The sequence below is a fragment of the Toxotes jaculatrix genome, chromosome 17 (assembly GCF_017976425.1).
Source record: "Toxotes jaculatrix isolate fToxJac2 chromosome 17, fToxJac2.pri, whole genome shotgun sequence".
In the NCBI taxonomy this organism is placed as follows: Eukaryota; Metazoa; Chordata; class Actinopteri; family Toxotidae; genus Toxotes; species Toxotes jaculatrix.
In genome coordinates this window covers 22006382-22024068 of record NC_054410.1, presented here as the reverse complement: position 1 = coordinate 22024068, position 17687 = coordinate 22006382, and the positions used below count along the sequence as shown (strand labels likewise).

General features: G+C 42.9%; 1 protein-coding gene across 4 annotated transcripts; it reads right to left on the bottom strand.

Annotated features, from left to right (window-relative positions):
• Nucleotides 1-258: 258 nt before the first annotated feature.
• On the bottom strand, nucleotides 259-17457 carry daam1a (dishevelled associated activator of morphogenesis 1a). 4 transcript variants are annotated; one of them, XM_041060145.1, is made up of 27 exons: nucleotides 17442-17457; nucleotides 15031-15192; nucleotides 10507-10736; nucleotides 10300-10389; nucleotides 9971-10042; nucleotides 9781-9875; nucleotides 9454-9673; nucleotides 9181-9294; nucleotides 8834-8944; nucleotides 8288-8391; nucleotides 8123-8189; nucleotides 7797-7914; nucleotides 7509-7647; nucleotides 7187-7245; nucleotides 6702-6889; nucleotides 6317-6577; nucleotides 6071-6178; nucleotides 5780-5877; nucleotides 4903-4987; nucleotides 4464-4570; nucleotides 4233-4321; nucleotides 3820-3988; nucleotides 3544-3651; nucleotides 2453-2513; nucleotides 2223-2357; nucleotides 1899-2069; nucleotides 259-1766 (listed from the first exon to the last, which is right to left on the bottom strand). In XM_041060145.1, the coding sequence occupies exons 3-27, from the start codon at nucleotides 10690-10692 to the stop codon at nucleotides 1566-1568; spliced, it is 3156 nt and encodes a 1051-aa protein (XP_040916079.1). In that variant the 5' UTR covers nucleotides 10693-10736; nucleotides 15031-15192; nucleotides 17442-17457; the 3' UTR covers nucleotides 259-1565. The 4 variants fall into 4 exon arrangements, with proteins under 4 accessions (XP_040916079.1, XP_040916077.1, XP_040916078.1 ...); XM_041060143.1 differs by lacking the exon at nucleotides 17442-17457 and adding an exon at nucleotides 12482-12643 and having other exon boundaries at nucleotides 15031-15546; XM_041060144.1 differs by lacking the exon at nucleotides 17442-17457 and adding an exon at nucleotides 15355-15546.
• Nucleotides 17458-17687: the final 230 nt, after the last annotated feature.

The following is a 17687-nucleotide window of genomic DNA, read 5'->3' as shown; positions in this document are numbered from 1 at the left end:
TTTATTTACAGTAAATCAAAGAGTCCAAATATCCCACAGAGCTGAGTAACTCTTTCACACCACTAAATATGACGTTTCAGACAGATTTGTGCAAGTATTCGCTCCTCAGAAGGACCGATCCTCATCCTCTGAGGTTTTGGAATAGAGAGATGGTCCCAGATATTTTAAGCATGTGAGTTTAGTGGCAGCTTTAACCATAGAAGCCATTCAATTTTAAAGGCCACATTGACTATACAGACACAGCTAGATAAATAAAGGTCCTAGATAAATAAAGCTTTATTTAAAGCTCGATAAATAAAGGTCAAAATCAACCTGGAACATGGTATCTATGTGAAAACACTCAGTCCTCAGCTTTTTTCACCAAACCCATTTAAACCCATGAATGGACATGTGGACACAGCAGCAGCTGATGAATAGGCTTTGTTAGGTGGACTGTTGTCTATGTCATTCTTTAAATAATAACGCCTTTAATTTCATCATTTCACCAACATCACTCTTAAATCTCAGTACATTCCTGCATTAACTCATAATACTGATTCTCGGTTAAAGAGATACAGGTTTAAGTGTCCATATAGATATTTGCAGATATTTACAGACAGTTGTTTAAAAAAAATGATTGAATGCCAAAGTTTAGAATAAAAGGCGTAAGCAACAAACATCTGAACACTGCACAGAAAGGAAACAGAACAATAATGTTGACTAAATTGTCCATATTTAAAACTTGGTATAAACCACACATTGATGTTTAAATGTTTTAGAGGACAGATTAGACAGATTTTTCTTTCAGAACTGTAAGATACATGTCTAATGTCATGAATAATTAAACCAGGGGTATGTAAACCTGGGCAATATATAATTTATGTAAAATATATTTGATCTAAACAGTGCTCTGCTTCATGTCAGTACATTCACATAAATTAAGTTCCATAAATTGTTACAGGATGTATCAGTAGTTTCAAACAGCTCCGGTTTCTGTGATTGTGTGTATACCATAAACAATAACACATAAAAAAGGTTAAATAGCCTCCGAAGAAACTTTGGGACATTTTAAACATACTGAAAACACCATTCACATCCTCGTCTGTTCAATATTATAATTCTCTCAATATATATTTTCTCTTATGGTGTGCAAAATATTCTGTACAGGTACATTCTGAACACAGGAAATAGCAACATGTTCGGTACATCAACTCTTCATTCTCCATTTATACAAATTTCTCTGCAGAAACTGAAGTGTACTATTTAAAGGAATAGTTCAACATTTTGTGAGATATGTTTACTCTCTTTCTGTCAGTGAGTACAATGCGCTTTAGCAGCATCTGCTTCCAGGATTTATGGTAAGATAAACTCAACATGTCTGGACTCCCAAAAAGTTGCAATATTCCTTTATGTCCTCACCATTTGTCAGTTTACTGTTAGTATCTATAGGTGTATGATGTGTACCTCCTTGAGCCATGAACCGGTAGTGTGGATTTAAGTGAAAATAAGCGCTCCATGCCTACCACAGTGTTACCGACACATTCCCATGTTTCAGCAGGTCTATAACAGTCCCAGCAGGGGGACTGCTACTGGTTCAGTTTTGCTGCTGGTCTCTCCCGGCTGGTGTCCACCAAGTTGTGTCTCCGCTGTTTTCTGCGGTTCATTTTGGACAGATCCTTGTCGAACACCTCTCCGGAGCGCAGAGCAGACACCAGGTCATCAAACTCACCGCCCTCCTCTTCGTTCGCTTTGGCCTTCCTTGCTTTCTCCTCCCTGTCTTTCTTCAGCTGGAGACAAAAAGAGAGAGAGAGAGAGAGAGTGTGTGTAAATGGTTCATTGTATCTAGTCAAACAAATGGTTTTTCACACATCTGCCTACAGTATGTCCCTCTCTTATCATATCTGATAATGTCTGCTAACCTGTGCCTCCATGAGTGCCCGTCTCTCCTCCTCCTCCTTGCGTCGGGCCATGTTCTCATTGTCCTGTTTGGCCTCCGAGAAAGCGATGAGGAACGTGTCGAAGATCCCAAAGAACTCGTCCGGCTGCAGGTTGGATGCGTCCTCTCCAAAGTGTTTCAGTGCCTTTCCAAACTTCAACAAGACACAGACAGGGTGAAGGTGGTCATTAAGTCTCACTCTCCTCCACCGTTTCATCTCTAACGACAAACTGCTAGCCTGATGATGTTGGTCAAGAGAACTGTCTAACTCCTAAATATCTAATGGGGTTTCTGCTTACTCACTCACCAGTTCTTTGGCCTCAGTGAGTGCCTCCTCTACCTCAGAGAAGCTGAAAGAGGCCACGGTGATGAACTGACTGACCACAGGTACAAACTTATCAGAAGGACCATGAGAGGACTGAGCCTCCTGGTACTGCAGCTCCTGCAAACAAACAAAAAGAAAAAAACAAAACATCAGACACAAGACAAGACATTAATTCTGAAAAGATTTTCCAGCACCCTGCTGAGCTCACTCACCGCCTCAACGCTCTTTAGGCCTGATCTCAGATTGCCAATGTCCTTCTCCAGCTCTGTCATACTGGAAAGAAACAGTGAAGAAACATTTTTGGACATTTGAGGGTTTTAGTGGTTAATGTGAGTTGGAACTGGAGCTATTTGTTGGTGAACAACAGCTGGCAGCAGAGACTGTGTTTGGCACCACTCAGTGTTGCTACTTGTATGCAAAGCGAAAACAGAATTTTTTGTTAATTTATTAAAAAGGAAAAACTGTAATGTGAGACCGACCTAAGTATTCAGACCCTTTACTCAACACCTAGTTAAAGCATCTTTGGCAGTGACCACATCCTCGAGTCTTGTCTTCTTGTTATGGGTATGATGCAACAAGCTTTGCGCATCTGGATTTGGACATTTTCTTCTCTGCAGATCTTCTCAGGCTCTGTCAGGTTGGATGGGGCGTTGTCTTAGCGCATTGTGTCCCTATAGGGTCACTGTCCTGTTGGAAAGATAACCTTCAGCCCCATCTGAGGCCAGGAGCACTCTGGACAAGGTTTTCATAAAGGCTACGCCTGTACTTTGCTTCGTTCAGCTTTCCCAATCCTAACCAGTCTCCCTGTCCCTGCCACCATGCCTCACTGATGGGACAGGACTAGACAGGTAATGAGTCATGCCTAGTTTCCTCCAGACATGATGCTGAGGCACTTCCTTGGGCCTCTTCGCTTGGTCTTTGTTCTAATATGCACTGTCAGCTGTGAGACCTTATGTAGACAGGTGTGGACCTTTCCTCATCATGTCCAATCAGCTGAATTTACCACAGGCGGACTCACAATCAAGGCACAGAAAGTGTCAGAGCAAAGGCTCTGAACACCTCGAATATCTGTTTTCCTTATTAATAAATTGGCAAATTTCACTTTGTTATCATGGGATATTGGGTGTAGATTGATGAAGGGTGAAGAGGTCCGAATACACATTCAGAACACACACTGTAGGTATACACATGACTAAAGCTGGCTAAAAATGCATTTACAAGAAAACTATTTTAATAAACTTGATTCTGCATGTGTTACTTCAACTGCCACTGCCACTGTGTATGTCGGTTAGTTCATTCTTACTTGACTTTAGCAGCTTCTGGCACATTCTGCAGCTCTTCACTGAAAGCTGCCACCTTTGGGTACTTCTTTTCCAATACAGTGATCAAGTAGTGGAGCAGAGTGATGTTTCTACAAACACACAGGAGACATTTTTGACGTTTCATGGTAGGAAAATCACAGGCATGAAAAATACCAGGACTCTGAAACAAAGTTCAGCCATCATTCATTAAAGTAACGTCTACACGTGTGCTTTGCCTGCTTCCACCTGTCAAAGTGACTCCTTGTAGACAACTGTACCTGTCTATGCTCGACTTGGTGTCGGCTATCTTGTTGAGACTGGACACTTTGAATCCGTGGGCGTTTCCTCGCTGTCCTTTGTTCATGTAGTTCCCAAAGGCCAGAACCACCTCTAGGAGCTGACGCAGTGTCCTGCTCTCTACTACTTCCCTGGACGCGAGACACAGAGCTGAAACCACAGAGGGAAGGAGGGCATGTTCACACACAGCACGCAAATCGAGTTTGTAATATTTTATATTTCAGTTTCTTATCTTCAGCAGAGGAGAGAAATCAGAGCTTAAGATAGAAATGCACTCATACATAATACTAATACAGACCTTGCATGTTCATGATAGCCCTTCTGTCAAACATTCACATTCATTCATTCATTCATTTCATGGAAACTAACGAGCATTTGGGATAGAAGAGGTTACCTTTGATTTTAGGTTTGACCTCAGCCACTCTTTCAGCAAACTTCTTCTTGAAGTAAAGAGCCTGGAGTCTCTGTTGGTAGTGGTTGATTCTGGATGTGGAGACAAAACAGACATGAAAACTGAGAGTGGACTCCAGATGTCTCTGAAGACTCAGCAGGAGGAGATATTGGATATAATAGTTGGAGAAAATAGTCCCCAGTCTTTCCTGGAAGGCTGCTGTAGTGCCTTTACCTGCTCATTTCATACAGGAAGCGGTCTGATTTGGCCATCCGGTCCAGCTCGTGCTTGTGCTCTTCTAACAGCTCAATGTCGCTCTTCTCAGGAACAAACTTCAGAAGCTTTGACGACAAAGACGCATACGCAAACAATCATAAATGCATTTGATTTGAAAAGTTCAGACTTAGAAACCTAAAATAAATGTTTCCATGACAAACATGCATCGTATTTTCTGAATTGATCCAGAATTATCCCAAAATCCAAAAGTGAATAAAGCTTCTAAAATATTTTCCTGCTGCACATGTAGCTTTATATTACAACCCCGGACATCTGACATCCCCCCTCCCACTTTGCTACTGTATGTTCTCACAATGCAATGTTAAAGTAATGGAAATGGAGCGTGTGTTTCTTTCTTTTGTCTTGTGTGTTTCTTTGTATATGTATGTCTTAGCACCTGCTCCAGCATGTCTTTAGGCAGGTCTTCCTGTTCATCCATGGTTAGGATGGCATGGCGGATCTCCTCATTGGTCAGCTTCAGCCTGTGACACAGAGATTCTGATTACATGGATAATAAATGTAACATGTCATCATTAGTTGAGGCTGTAAGAGAAATTAAACTCCGGAGGCCTCTAGTCTGACGTTAAGAAACTGGCCCGATCACTGTGTGTTAGTGGAACAGACTGTAGTCTTTCTGATGTGATCGCATTGTAAATATTCCAGTGACAGTGTTTCACTTTGACCTGATCATTACCACCTGTGATGTCCAACTGAAAAAAAACAAATCTCCTCCCCATGTTTTCTGGAGAATCTCTGAAAATACAAAGACTAAATAGCCTGCGACTCAAAATACCCCCAGTAACACTGACACCCCACACTGATGTGGAAACTAAATGTTAAAACCCCTACGTGTAGATCAAGATGTGAAATCCTTCTAACGTTGCTGACCCCCAGTGGTACGATTGAATATGACACCCACTAAAAAAAACGATCAAAAGCTGAAAGCTTGAAATATAAACTTTTCAGAAATCTCATCATCCTTTGGAGTCAAACTTGAACAGAGGAGTCACTGCTGGGTCATGGCCAGTTGCCACATTGCCTCAAAGACACCAGATATAACAGTGCACTGAGGCAACTCATATAACATTGGAGTTTATTGGCAGAAAATTCCCCATAAACCACCAGAAATAAGGTAAATACCCATGGTAAATGAAGGCCAGTTCATAATACTGACGTTTATAAAGATGACATTTCACTTGATAGTATAATTTACAACAGTGTGACCAGGCTTTTGGTTCTAGTGTGGTGGAAACTAGACCCTAACACACACTGACCGTGAGAGCAGGATGTTACAGTTCTGTGCTCGGCGACCGTCGATCACTGACAGCTCCTTGACTTTCTTAGCGAAAGTGTGATCATCCTCAGCATCCTTCTGTTAACACAAAGGGTCGGAATACAACAAAACACAGCACAATATAACAGAGCTCTAATCAAAAATATAGGAACAGCAACATATATATATATATATATATATATGAACATAAAACAAAAGGTAAAAGAGGACATGAATAGCTGAAGGCATCACAGGGCTGTTGCATGTGTAGCGTCAGTATACAGTGTGTTACCTGTGGCTTTTGGTAAGCTGAGAAGGTCCTCTGGAACTCCTCTAGATCCAGAACTTTGAACACCTTGAGATCATCGACCTCTTTCCATATGGTTCCTTCTGTTTTGCTCTGAAACAAACAATAATGCAGTTTGTTGACAAAGTTTTAATTTAAGGTGGAATTAATATAATTTACTGCCCATCCTGTGGCAGTGGTGGAGGTGAAGCGGGAGATCCAGGAATCCAGGACTCCTGTAAATAAGCGTACCTCAGGCAGTTTGCTCCAGTTGAATGACTTCAGAGGGTTTGATGGCTGAGGAATATTCTTCCTCTGGGCCGTGCTCAGTGGAGCTCCTGGAGGAGGAGGAGGTGGAGCAAACGGAACCATGCCAAAGGCTGGCGGGCCTCCCGGAGGAGGGGGCGGTGGAGGAGGAGGTGGAGGAGGAGGAGGAGAGGGGATGGAGGGGACGGTACCAGGAGGAACTAAACCACCAGAGGTCACAGGAGGTCCACCTGGAACAGTGGACGTCTAAACAAGAGACACAAGACAAAAGAACTGAGTCAAACCTGACCTCAAACAACGTTACACAAATATGCTCAAACTAAAACTGATTGGCATTTCAAACTGAGTGGCATGTCTGACATGAACGTACAGAGCTGAGCTGCTGCAGCCGAGCAGACAGGTCCGCCACTTGCAGTTTCGCCTGCTTGTGGTCGTTGGTCTCTCGCTCCAGCTTGTCTTTCATCTTGTTCAGCATTGCCATCATGTCTTCTTTCTCCTTATTCTTGGCTTCGCACTCCCTCTCTTTCTTTTCAAACCGCTGCTGTAGGTTCTGATGGTCTGGAGAGGAGAAAAGCGAATGATGAGTGAAAGACGAGTGAACCAGCATCATCTGGAGTTGTGTTGGGTGCTTGGTCCCTGATGTTTGCACATAGTTTGAGGTACTGTTTGTTTTGTTAATCATATCGTGAAATTAGCAAAGCATTTACTAAGAATTTATTTAGTTCATTATAATGTTAAACTACTAAATTCAACCAATTAACTGTTTTTAGGTGAATGAATGAAAAGAAATGACTGCAATTTATATTTTGGATTATATTCATGCATGTTGTACATGTTGCACAAAGATGTACTTACCTTTTCTCATTTTATCAGCTTGCTCTTTCCATTGTTTCACCTCATTTTCCTTAACGAGCCTACAAGCAAAGACACATACAAACAACACCACTGAAAGACATAACATCATCAACATGCATCTACCACGACCACCACACACACACACACATCATTATATATGTGTGTATTTGTATACATACATATATGTTTATGACTGACGTTCCTCAGATTCAGTGTAGAATTTGGATTCATCGGGATTTCGTGATTTCAGACCTTTGAAGATTACACTTTAGATCGCAGCAGCAATGCTCATACCCCATAGTTAGGAACCCTGTCAACTTACATGCGTACAATGTTTTTAACGTTGAAGTCCTCCAGTGGAGCAACATCAGGGTTTTCACCTTTGTCCGTCTGCAGAACAAGCTGCTGAATTATCCGATCCAGCAGCACCCAGTACTGAAGCGTGGTACTGTTCTGCTTATCTGCACACAGACAGACAGACAGACAGGCAGGCAGGCAGACAGACAGACAGACAGAGAGGAGTTAAGAAACTGCTTCTGTCATACATTGATTATAAGGTGAGTGAATGAGGCAGGCAGACAGACAGGCAAACCGACAGAGGCAGTCTTACATGGCATCATGAGGCAGTGCTGCAGCGCAGACAGGAGGTGAGGGTAAGCTTCAGTGTGGTTCAGATTCTTCTTGATCAGCTCGAACATCTGGCTGGCACTTTTAGTTTCTATATGGACCTGAGGGGACATGTCAGAGGACATTTGTCACCATGTTTGTAAAGAAGATGAGCTGGTACAAGTGTGTTTCATTGTAAAGGAACAGTACAACATGTTATCCTGGTTTTCAACAATCCATAAAATTCCACTTCAAGTTGTGATGTGTGTCAGAACTAAGGACGCTGTGTTTGAGGTTAAGTCTGTTCCAGACAGAAATATTTGGACTTACAACGTCAAAGCGTTTGGAAATCATAAGCTCATCTTCATTCCTCAGCATCTCAAAGAAGTCCAGATGTCTGCAAGGCAACAATACCTGTAACAACTGAACTCAGAAACCAAGTTAAACTTAAAATATGTTAAGGTTCTTGCACCTCTTTGGTGCGACCTGATGTACCTGTCCAGAGTGGCGTTTTCATGGGAACGTAGCTTGTCAATGACTGGCTGGATGCCCAACATCAGAAACTCATAGCGGAGATGGATACGGAACTCCAGACTGGTCTGTGGAAAACACACACGTACACAACATTGCCATATTACTGAAATTTGTCCTGTTTGTTATATAATAGACAGGACAAACAATCAGAGATGACGCAAAGGAAGGACCTCAGTCCCTCATTCACTCACTAAAACACAAAATGTGAATTAATCCACAGATGAAAATAGTCCCCACCACAGGAACTATATCCTCCTGTGTGGGAAACGCTGGATAAAAACTACAGTGACCACTACAGTTGAGAGACGGACTCCCCACTCTTGGTTTTGGTCTTTGAATGACACCTGCCTCATCTTTTAGGAGGACACATGTTGAAGTAAAGTCACCAAAAAAAAGTCATACAGCATCACACTGTATCTCAAACTAACTCCTGGAGGACAATTAACCCAACAAACCGATGGAACTTCAAACTGCATGCGGAGCGATTGTTTTTCGATTGTTCCTCACCTCTCCTGCTCCCTGGCTGAGCACAGCGTTGATGAAGGACATGATGGCCGTCTTCAGATTAACCTCATCTCTGTAGCGGCCTGTGGATCTATCCAGGTCTGTCAGCAGGTTCTGCACACCGATCAGAAAATACATTATAAAGTCTGCTTGGGATACAGGGGAGGACAAGGTGTATCAAATGGGAGTGACTTAGTGCTGCTGCAGGACATGGGGCCTGCTTCAATGAGGTGGACTTTATTTAGTATTTTTCTGGTTCAGCATTTTGACTATGGGAGGTCTAGGGAATCCTCAAGAAGCTGTTTTGTATCTTCTTCTGCAGAAAATTAAACAAAACAAATGAAGCGAACCTGAAAGCGTGTCCTCTCTGAGGCAAACTTCTGATAGTGCAGCATAGCTTCCAACACTTTCTTATGGCCTCCGGGCACCAAGCATACTGCACCGAGGATCTCTAACACTGCCACCTGAGAAGAGAGAAGAACGGTCAATTACAAAAGAGATGAAGAAAAATTAATCTTGCCATCAGCTTTCAGTCAACAGAACTACAAGACTTGTTGCTGTGTCTTCACCTGCTCCCCATGTTACAGAGAAGCCTACGTGGAGTCTGTGTTCCACCTGTGTACCTTGGTTTTGAGGTTTTCAGTGGCGAGACTTTGTGCGATGATGTTAATGCTCTCACAGTGACCCAGGACGTGAGCTCTGCCCTGAGAATTGTTCATCAGAGCTTTGATGCAGCCAATCAGCGAGGTGTGGATCTGAGACTCGGCGGTCTCGTAGTCCATCGTCCTGAGGAAATTCAGGATGCAAGACAGGCCGTCCAGCTCGATGAATCGTGTCACGAACCTGAGGGAGATCGGTCAGAGCGGCAGGCGGAGGTTATTCAGGTCAGTGAAGCTTTGAGGAATCTCTTCGTTTTCAGACTAACATGTGTGTTAGAGTCGGGCTTGTACCTCATTGGCTGTGTCCTCAGTGCTGTTTTAAGACCATCTATGATCTTATGTCTTTCCTGCTCCTCCTCATCCTCCAGTGCCAGCAGAGTCTTCCTCTGGACATTGAGGGGTTAAGCAAAAATAAAGCCTCACAACTTTTTCACAATTACAAATGAAAATCTGTGTGGGAAGAAGCTGGTGTGTTACTCACAGCAGCCATGGACCTGAGCTGGTCAATATAAAACTCTGGCCAGCTGGTTGCTCCTTTGTCCTCCTCTGCCTCCTGAAAACCACATATACAGACACACAGAACAAGATTATAGATATACTTATACATGCAAAACAACAAATCCACGTGTCATCTGTTGCCTTCTGGTTTTTCAAAATGTTTATCAACATCGAGAAAATGAGAATCTGCAGCAGCTCCAAAAAAAGTGAATGAATTATAGATACACCATGGGTGTCTTTAGCAGAGACTGACACTGTCCATTTAGAAGAGATGCATGTTTAACATGAGATGAGTTGCTTATAGTTTCTCACCATTTTCTTACTGCAGTAGATCTTCCATTTTTTCTCGGCTGGCAAAGAAAACATGGCGGCTCTGTGCTCCTCTGTAAGGTCCAGTTCATCCTGGGATAGAAGGAGAAGGAAAGGATGGAAAAGGAAAAAAAAGAAAAAGAAAAGTGTGAAGCAGAAACACTCATGTTCAGAATAGGAACGATGACCACTCAGCGGTGTTGAACTCACCACCAGCTCAGCGAACATGGCGTCCAGCTCTTGAAGGGGAGGCATGGGCAGGGTGGGCTCCAGCACAGCCATGCTGTTAATGTCATCGTGGCAGTGGGTGATCTCAGGTTGGTCACTTCCTTTGAAGCAGCAAGAAAACAGAGAGGACAGGCCGCGCCCCTGGGGCTGCTTCGCCCAGGACGCCATGGTCACAGCAGGTGAGGGGGGGGGGTGCTCACCGGATGTATTGGCTGATGAGATGAAAAGCAGAAACGAAATATGTTGTTAGTTTTGTCCCTGGTGGACAGTGCTTGAGCTAATATCCATCCACAGTAACAATGACACATACACATACACCTGTCAGATATGTCCCATCTCTTAAAAATCTACACACACACACACACACACACACACATCCATGTTTCTAAAACTGTGCAGGCTGCACAAACATCACCTGTCACCTGTCCATTAACACCAACATCATCAAATCACACACACAGCACTAATTCATTTGGGTGTGATTAACAAGCCACAGCTGGAACAGATCTTGTTCGTGCAGCTGAGTCACGAGGTGTGGCCCCAACACACACTTACATCACTGTGCCCGCGTTTGGTGTCGTTTATTTAAGGATGTGATTTATGATAGGACCAGCACTTTGGTATGCTGCATGAGAAAGACAACTAGTTTCAGTGTAGTCCTAAGTGACATACTCAGGTTCTTACACAGTTAGAAAGCAAGTGCTGATGGTGCAAAGTCAGAGTCACGCAGAGAATGCTGGGAACACACTGGTGTTGCTGGTAGCCTACGACACATTGTGGTTATGTGTGGTTGTTTGTGGCGATTCTCTACACTCAGTCCTGCAACAGCAAATACAAACTTAGTTGTGGGTTTATTGTTGTTGCCGTGACGACACAGGTGAGGTACACCTGTCGACCTATGTATGCTCCTGTGGGTCGTATCTGAGGGACTCCTGTGGGTCGTATCCTGATCTTTCAGTACAGGATCCACATGTAGCGACTCCAGCGTTGTTAAACTGTTTTCTGCTTCTGTTCAGACTCTCGCAGCTCATGGTTAAGCCTGAGGGGGAAGATCCTGGTCTGGTTTAACACAGAAAACGTTCACAGTGACTTCAGACACAACCTGTTTCTGTACAAACCTCAGACTTTCTCTAACATCAATCATGGGTGGGGCTGTGGATGTGAGCCCTGCTCTCTGGTGTGGCAATCATGCTCTTTGTATGGCTGCCACTCACCCATACCACTTCCTTGTGAATCTGCTGATGGTTTTAATTGTGTGGCTTCATTCATTCCTTACAAAAAAAAAACAAAAATCCAGCTCGTAATTTTTCTTCCCATAAAACTCATACAACAATTACAGCAGTATACAACTATATAGCTGTATAGTACTGTAATTTCTAAGAGACAGGGTTGCTACACTTAACATTTTGTGTGCCACACTGTTGAACTTGTAGTAGTACAAGTACTTTAGTACTGTTGTTAAAGTACATAAAGTGCATTAATTTTTTTTTTTGTCCACTTGGGGACCTAACTTGACAACAAGCTGAAAATGATACATATCATGGCCTGATAGAGTTGATATAGCTGTCTGAGCTCAGTGAGGATCTGATCTGATATCTGTATTTGCTTAATTTAGATTAGATTTGTTTAGTATTTGCCTCTGTTAGTTATTTCTGTAGTTTGTTTTTCTAGTCGTTTATTTAGTTAACTTTGTAAAACCTGGGCAGCACTGTAGGCTCCTCAGGTTATAATGGTAGGTCGACAGGTATAGGACCAGCATGCACCTGGATGGGGCTTCGTTTGCTTGTGTATATTATATCCACATGGTCCATCAGTAGGCTTTTGAGTTTAAGTTTGATTCAAGTTAGATTTTTGACAATAATTAATGTGTTAGCAAACGTGAACCATTTCTCATTCATTTTGCCTGTGTGCTGAGTTAGGATTGTGACAAACTAATCCTAACTCAAAGTCCACTTACAATGACATATTTCAACAGCACTTCACTGTCTTCATCAGCAGATGGAGTCTGCATAGCTGTAATGAACGTGGTTCGGCTGACATCATGTGACCTGAAGTGTGGAGCTGCGGCCTCAGGGTAACTGCTGGTCTGATGGCATGGACTGTGAGCTGAGGTTGAAAGCTACAGAAGAAGACGGTAAGTGGACCTTGAGTTAAGATTATTTTGTACTTTTTATACCCATTGCACCATTTCACATTATCACTGGACGCTGTCATGACTAGCCCCTAAGGGGGTTGTTCTCTGAACTCTTTTGGACTTCTGAACTCTTGTTTAGTTTAAGTTTTGTTTATAGTTCCTGTTTTATTTTGAAATCACTGCCCTTGTGTATCTTGTCTTGTTCTACTTCCTGTCTTTGTCTTGTTTCCCTCCTTTTGTGATTGTCTGCCCCGCCCTAATTGGTTTCACCTGTTGCCCATTGCCTTGTGTATTTAAGTCTCGTCTTTTCCCTGTGTTCTTGTCGGTTCGTTTGTGTTCCATGCCCAAGTCTGTGTTCCATGCCCAAGTCTGTGTTCCATGCCCATGTCCGTCTCCATGCCTGAGTCTGCGCCATGCCCCTGTGTTTGTTCATGTTCCTGTGTCTTGCATTTTCCCCCTCATGGACTTACCTCGGTTTCTTTTGTTTCAAGTAAGGACTTTTGTATTTTTGTTTAGTTTTGTTCCTTGGTGTTTTTTCTCCCAAGTGGATGATTTTTGGTTGTTTGAGTTTTGTTCCCTTGCCCTGGACTCTTCCAGTGAATTTTGGTTTATTAAAAGACTTTTAGTTCCACCTTTCTGCCTGTCTTGAGGGTTTTTGCGTTTGGGTCCTAGTCCTTGTTCCCCATAGTTGTGACAGACGTTAGAACTTTTTATCTACAGCTGTTAATAGAGAAATGTTCAGGGGAAGCCACTATCAGTAAGGCTGATCCTCTGGGGACCATAAATACACCAAATAAATAAAAAGTACTGGAGCTCTTGCAATCAGTGTTCATGTATATTTCTCGACATTTGACAGTGTAGAAATAGCGAGGCTGTGTCCTTGCCTCAGTCACATAAATGCTTTTTTACGTAACAGCATGTCAGTGGTTGCTGCAGGACTTAAATAATGATCAGCACTGTGTGTGTGTGTGTGTGTGTGTGTTCACTGTGTATAGATTGATGACAGTGTTAGAATTCATCCTGATGCTCAGATCAGCCGCTCAGCTCGGAGTTTACAGGGTTTAATCAATACGTTATTGATCCCTGTAGGGAAAGTGTACAGGGGTCAAAGGTCAGTGTCAGCAACGACACTGTTTCACTCAATGACCATTCAGTCAGCAAATGTTTGCCAGAGCTTGTTCTTTCCCCAGCACGAACGTGCGTTGTCAAACGCAGCCTTTAACCTCGTGTCCACATTGAGCAGAAGAACAGAACTACTCCTGCAAAGGTCCGTTCTGAGACCTGATCATGTGACACGTTGCATCTTTAATAAACCATTTAAACAACTGAAAGTCACTGATTTTAATGTGTTGTTATGATGTGAGAGTTTGTACTTGTTAACGTAAATCACTCTAAATAACTGCATAATAACTATTACAGCTGCATTTTAACAGCATACATTAGGACTGGGTTAGGATTCCTAACTGCACTGAGGCTTTTACATTCTCATTCTGTCAGTGAAGCTCAGAATAACATGAAGAGACTTCCCCCGCTCGTAGCTGGACCTGCGGTAACAGAGCAGGCTTTGTGATTACAGATTATCAGGACAGCTGATGTTAGGCTCAGTGAAGCCAGGTAAACCCCAGGAGAGCCAGACTAAGCTGAACTTGACAGTCCCTGCTTTCACCTGCTTCCCTCTTGATTCCTTGCTCTGTTTGGAAATCTTTACATCCAAGATGGCTGCCTCCTCTCCCCTTGGAAGGCTGGTACCTTGCACTTCATTCTCTCTCTCAACAAACTATCAGTCCTTTTGTCTGATTTAGTTTGTTCTGTCGTACACGTTTGCATCATGGGACGTAATGACTGTTGCAGATTGTAGGTGCCACACAGAACTTGGTGGACAACAACCCGATGAATCTCTAATCAGAAATGCTAAAAAAGGAATTGAATCTTTTCTACTGGACCAACATGCCAGCAGTTACCACACACTGAACCTGCCACAGAAAGCCTGTGTACATTTTATTTGAACTGCAAACAGTTGCCTCAGTTAGACAGTCTGTTAGAGCTTCAAAGGCCAGCAAAACATTAGCATCCAAGGTCAGGCACAGTTCACAAACCACTAACTATTGGCAAGGGGGCATTCATTTAGTGTCACTACTGATTCCTACTGGAAACTCAGATGGAGGCTTGTTAAAGAACATAACAATATAAATACATATTGTTATATGGGTTATCTTCCCGAGATGATGATGGGTTACTGCTGTAAAAAAAAACTGAATCAAATTTTGGCAATTTAATCATCTGGAGTACAGCAGATTTAACATCAGAACGCTGCATATATGTGATTTAGCCTAAAATGTCATGGCGTGTGCAGATCATCGTGGGTCTCTTACCTGTGGGGTCCTCTCTCTTCTATGTGATGCAGTGAGACACCATGTTCAGCTCCAGCAGATTGAGTGGCATCAGATCAGGTGTCAGATCATTCACTCTGCTGTCACTGTTTAGTGAAACTCCAACCTCATTCCGACACTAGAACTTCATCACAGCTGGACACACTGAAGACAAAATCATCCTCAGGAAGTTTGTTGAGTTACAAACTGGATAAATATAAAATCCATCTGACATAGAAAAGTCACAGAGAGCTGATGCAGATAGGGAAGTTCCTGAAAGTCTGGCAGAAAATACGAAGGTGTCCACGAATATACAAATCCTCTTACATTTCTGTCACACATCCACACAACGCCCCGCTCTCGTATTTCTACCTCTGTATTCTTCTTTTCCCTTTTTTTTTCTCTTCTGATCTGAGGTTGATAGTTTATCAGCGTCTCTGCACCTGTCGGGTAGAATGTACAGAGAAACTGACGGATCAGCCCGGGTGAGAGTGTACAGTATGTGGAGAGTTCAAAACACACACTACTGCATTCCTGGTGGAGGCAGTCACGCCCAGACCTCACCCACTGCACTGTGAGTGTGTGTGTGTGTGTGTGTGAGAGAGAGAGAGAGAGAGAGAGAGAGAGAGAGAGAGAGAGAGAGAGAGAGAGAGAGAGAGGTGTGGCGATATCTGTGCAGCGTCTCCTTATATCGGACACACAGAAGATTTTTCAGATGTAGATCAGCAAATTACAAATGATGGCATGTTTACTGATGTACGGCCCGTCCAGAACCAGTTTTACTTTACTTTAGTTTAACTTTCACTTCCCTCACAAACTTTAATTCATCCACTGTGAAGACAGTGTGATATAGCTGAAAGCTCTGGGAGCTGAAGCTAAGAAGCAGAAAATGAGTTTGAAATGTTCTGCAAAACTATGGTTTGACAGAGGTCAGGAATGGATTTCACATGCTCACGTGCTCAGATTAAGATTAAGGTTGATGTAAAAATCTGTTGACATCATCAGAAAACACAACAGAAACACACTGAGATGTACTTTTGTGTATTCTGAGGGTAAAGGTTGCAGTCAGTGTTGACACAGTGTGAGTGCAGAGTCAATAACCCTGAGAAAGAGGCAGATACACAGAAATAGAAGTTAGCTATTTTGAAGTCTGTTGCAACATGGAATCTATTTTAAAGGCAAACTACAGCGAGCTAACTTATGGTATCGTTACTCAGCTCATGGGTGGACACAACAAGGCTCAACTCAAAGAGCAAAGCACCAAACCAACGAGCCAAAGTGAAAACTCGGCAGAGATGGTTCAGTGGTCCGTAATGCATGAATGAGAGGAATGTTGTATGGTGCAGAGAAGGAAACCAGGCTCAGTGCAGGAGGAAGTCAGACCAGGTGAGCCAAGTCCTGCCTGATGACCCTCACCTCCACCCTCCAGGCTGCTTGCAAGGGAAGCTACGGCTGCGTTCCATTCTGCGGATTATTCTTCCTCCCCTTAGCAAGGAGCTTTCCAAGCTTTCCATTCAGCTAACATGCTAACGGGCTAACAAGTGACTAACATCCTCGACACTCCGGCGTCATTTTGAAAAGACAGGAATTACTGCTGACACTGTTCCATAAGGCCTACAGATAATTAAGTAACAGCTTCAAAGAAACATACCGCCTGATGACTGATGGTAATTACACCAACAGACAAGTACAGTGTGTTACTGAGAGAGAACCGGAGGAAAACCAGGGGCAATAAAAAAGTAGGCAAAGAGTGTTTTAATGATTCATTCATTCTTCTTACACACGTGCTAAGTTTTGTTTTATGAATACACATGAATGACATTAACATGAGGCCTTAAATGCTCGTAATCGAAAATCTGGAAAGCTGCACAAGTCAGTCCGTCTGAATAACAAACCATTCCATTTAAAAACTGTCCTGCTTAACAAAAATACTTGAGTCTCCAGTGAACTCTTTATTACAACGTCTGGTTCTAAGAGACCTAAAAAACCTATTCCAGCTTCAGCAGTTAGGACTTAGATCATATCACAGCTCAACAACGGCTGCATTATGTGTCCTAAATCACCACCACAGCTTTTGAATGTTGCTCCATTATGTGTCAGGAATAGATGAACAGTTCATTTAAAAGTTTTAGACTTATAGTCAGTTTCAAATGGTTTCAAATCTAACACTCTTAAAGTATAGGTTTCACACAAGGGTCAGTACACACACAGTAACGCTCGACAGTGTGTCTTCACTTGATGACACATTCAGATTCACATGTGCAAACACTGACTCTGAGCTGTCTTTGATCATGTTCGACCCAAGAGATGCTGCAGGTAAAAAAAATAAATAAATAAACGGGTTCCTCAGAAAGCGTCTCTTACATCATCAGTGCCATGAATATCTGCAGATGATTATCCACACGTTCACTCACCCCCTCTTTGTTCTTTCTCTCTCTCTCTCCTGTGTGTGTGTCTGTGTTATGAAGTCAGGGGACATTCCAACACACACACACACTTGCCTGTCCCTGAGTAGTGAAGGGTGGTGTTCCTTTGTCTTCAGCCTTAAACACTACACTGATGGGTAATGTCAGCTTCAGCTAGAATAAACCATTATCTCTGAGCCTGTCACGCTAAACAGTTCGTTTCAAACCAGGTGCAGCAGTGCAGACAGAGTACTG

Excerpts from the sequence above, each read along its gene's own strand:
- daam1a (XM_041060145.1), bottom strand. The coding sequence starts at position 10,692 with ATGGCGTCCTGGGCGAAGCAGCCCCAGGGGCGCGGCCTGTCCTCTCTG. Across the intron at positions 6,578-6,701 it reads GGCTGCAGCAGCTCAGCTCT|ACGTCCACTGTTCCAGGTGG; the intron begins GTACGTTCATGT and ends TCTCTTGTTTAG. Across the intron at positions 2,070-2,222 it reads TCACTGAGGCCAAAGAACTG|TTTGGAAAGGCACTGAAACA; the intron begins GTGAGTGAGTAA and ends GTCTTGTTGAAG.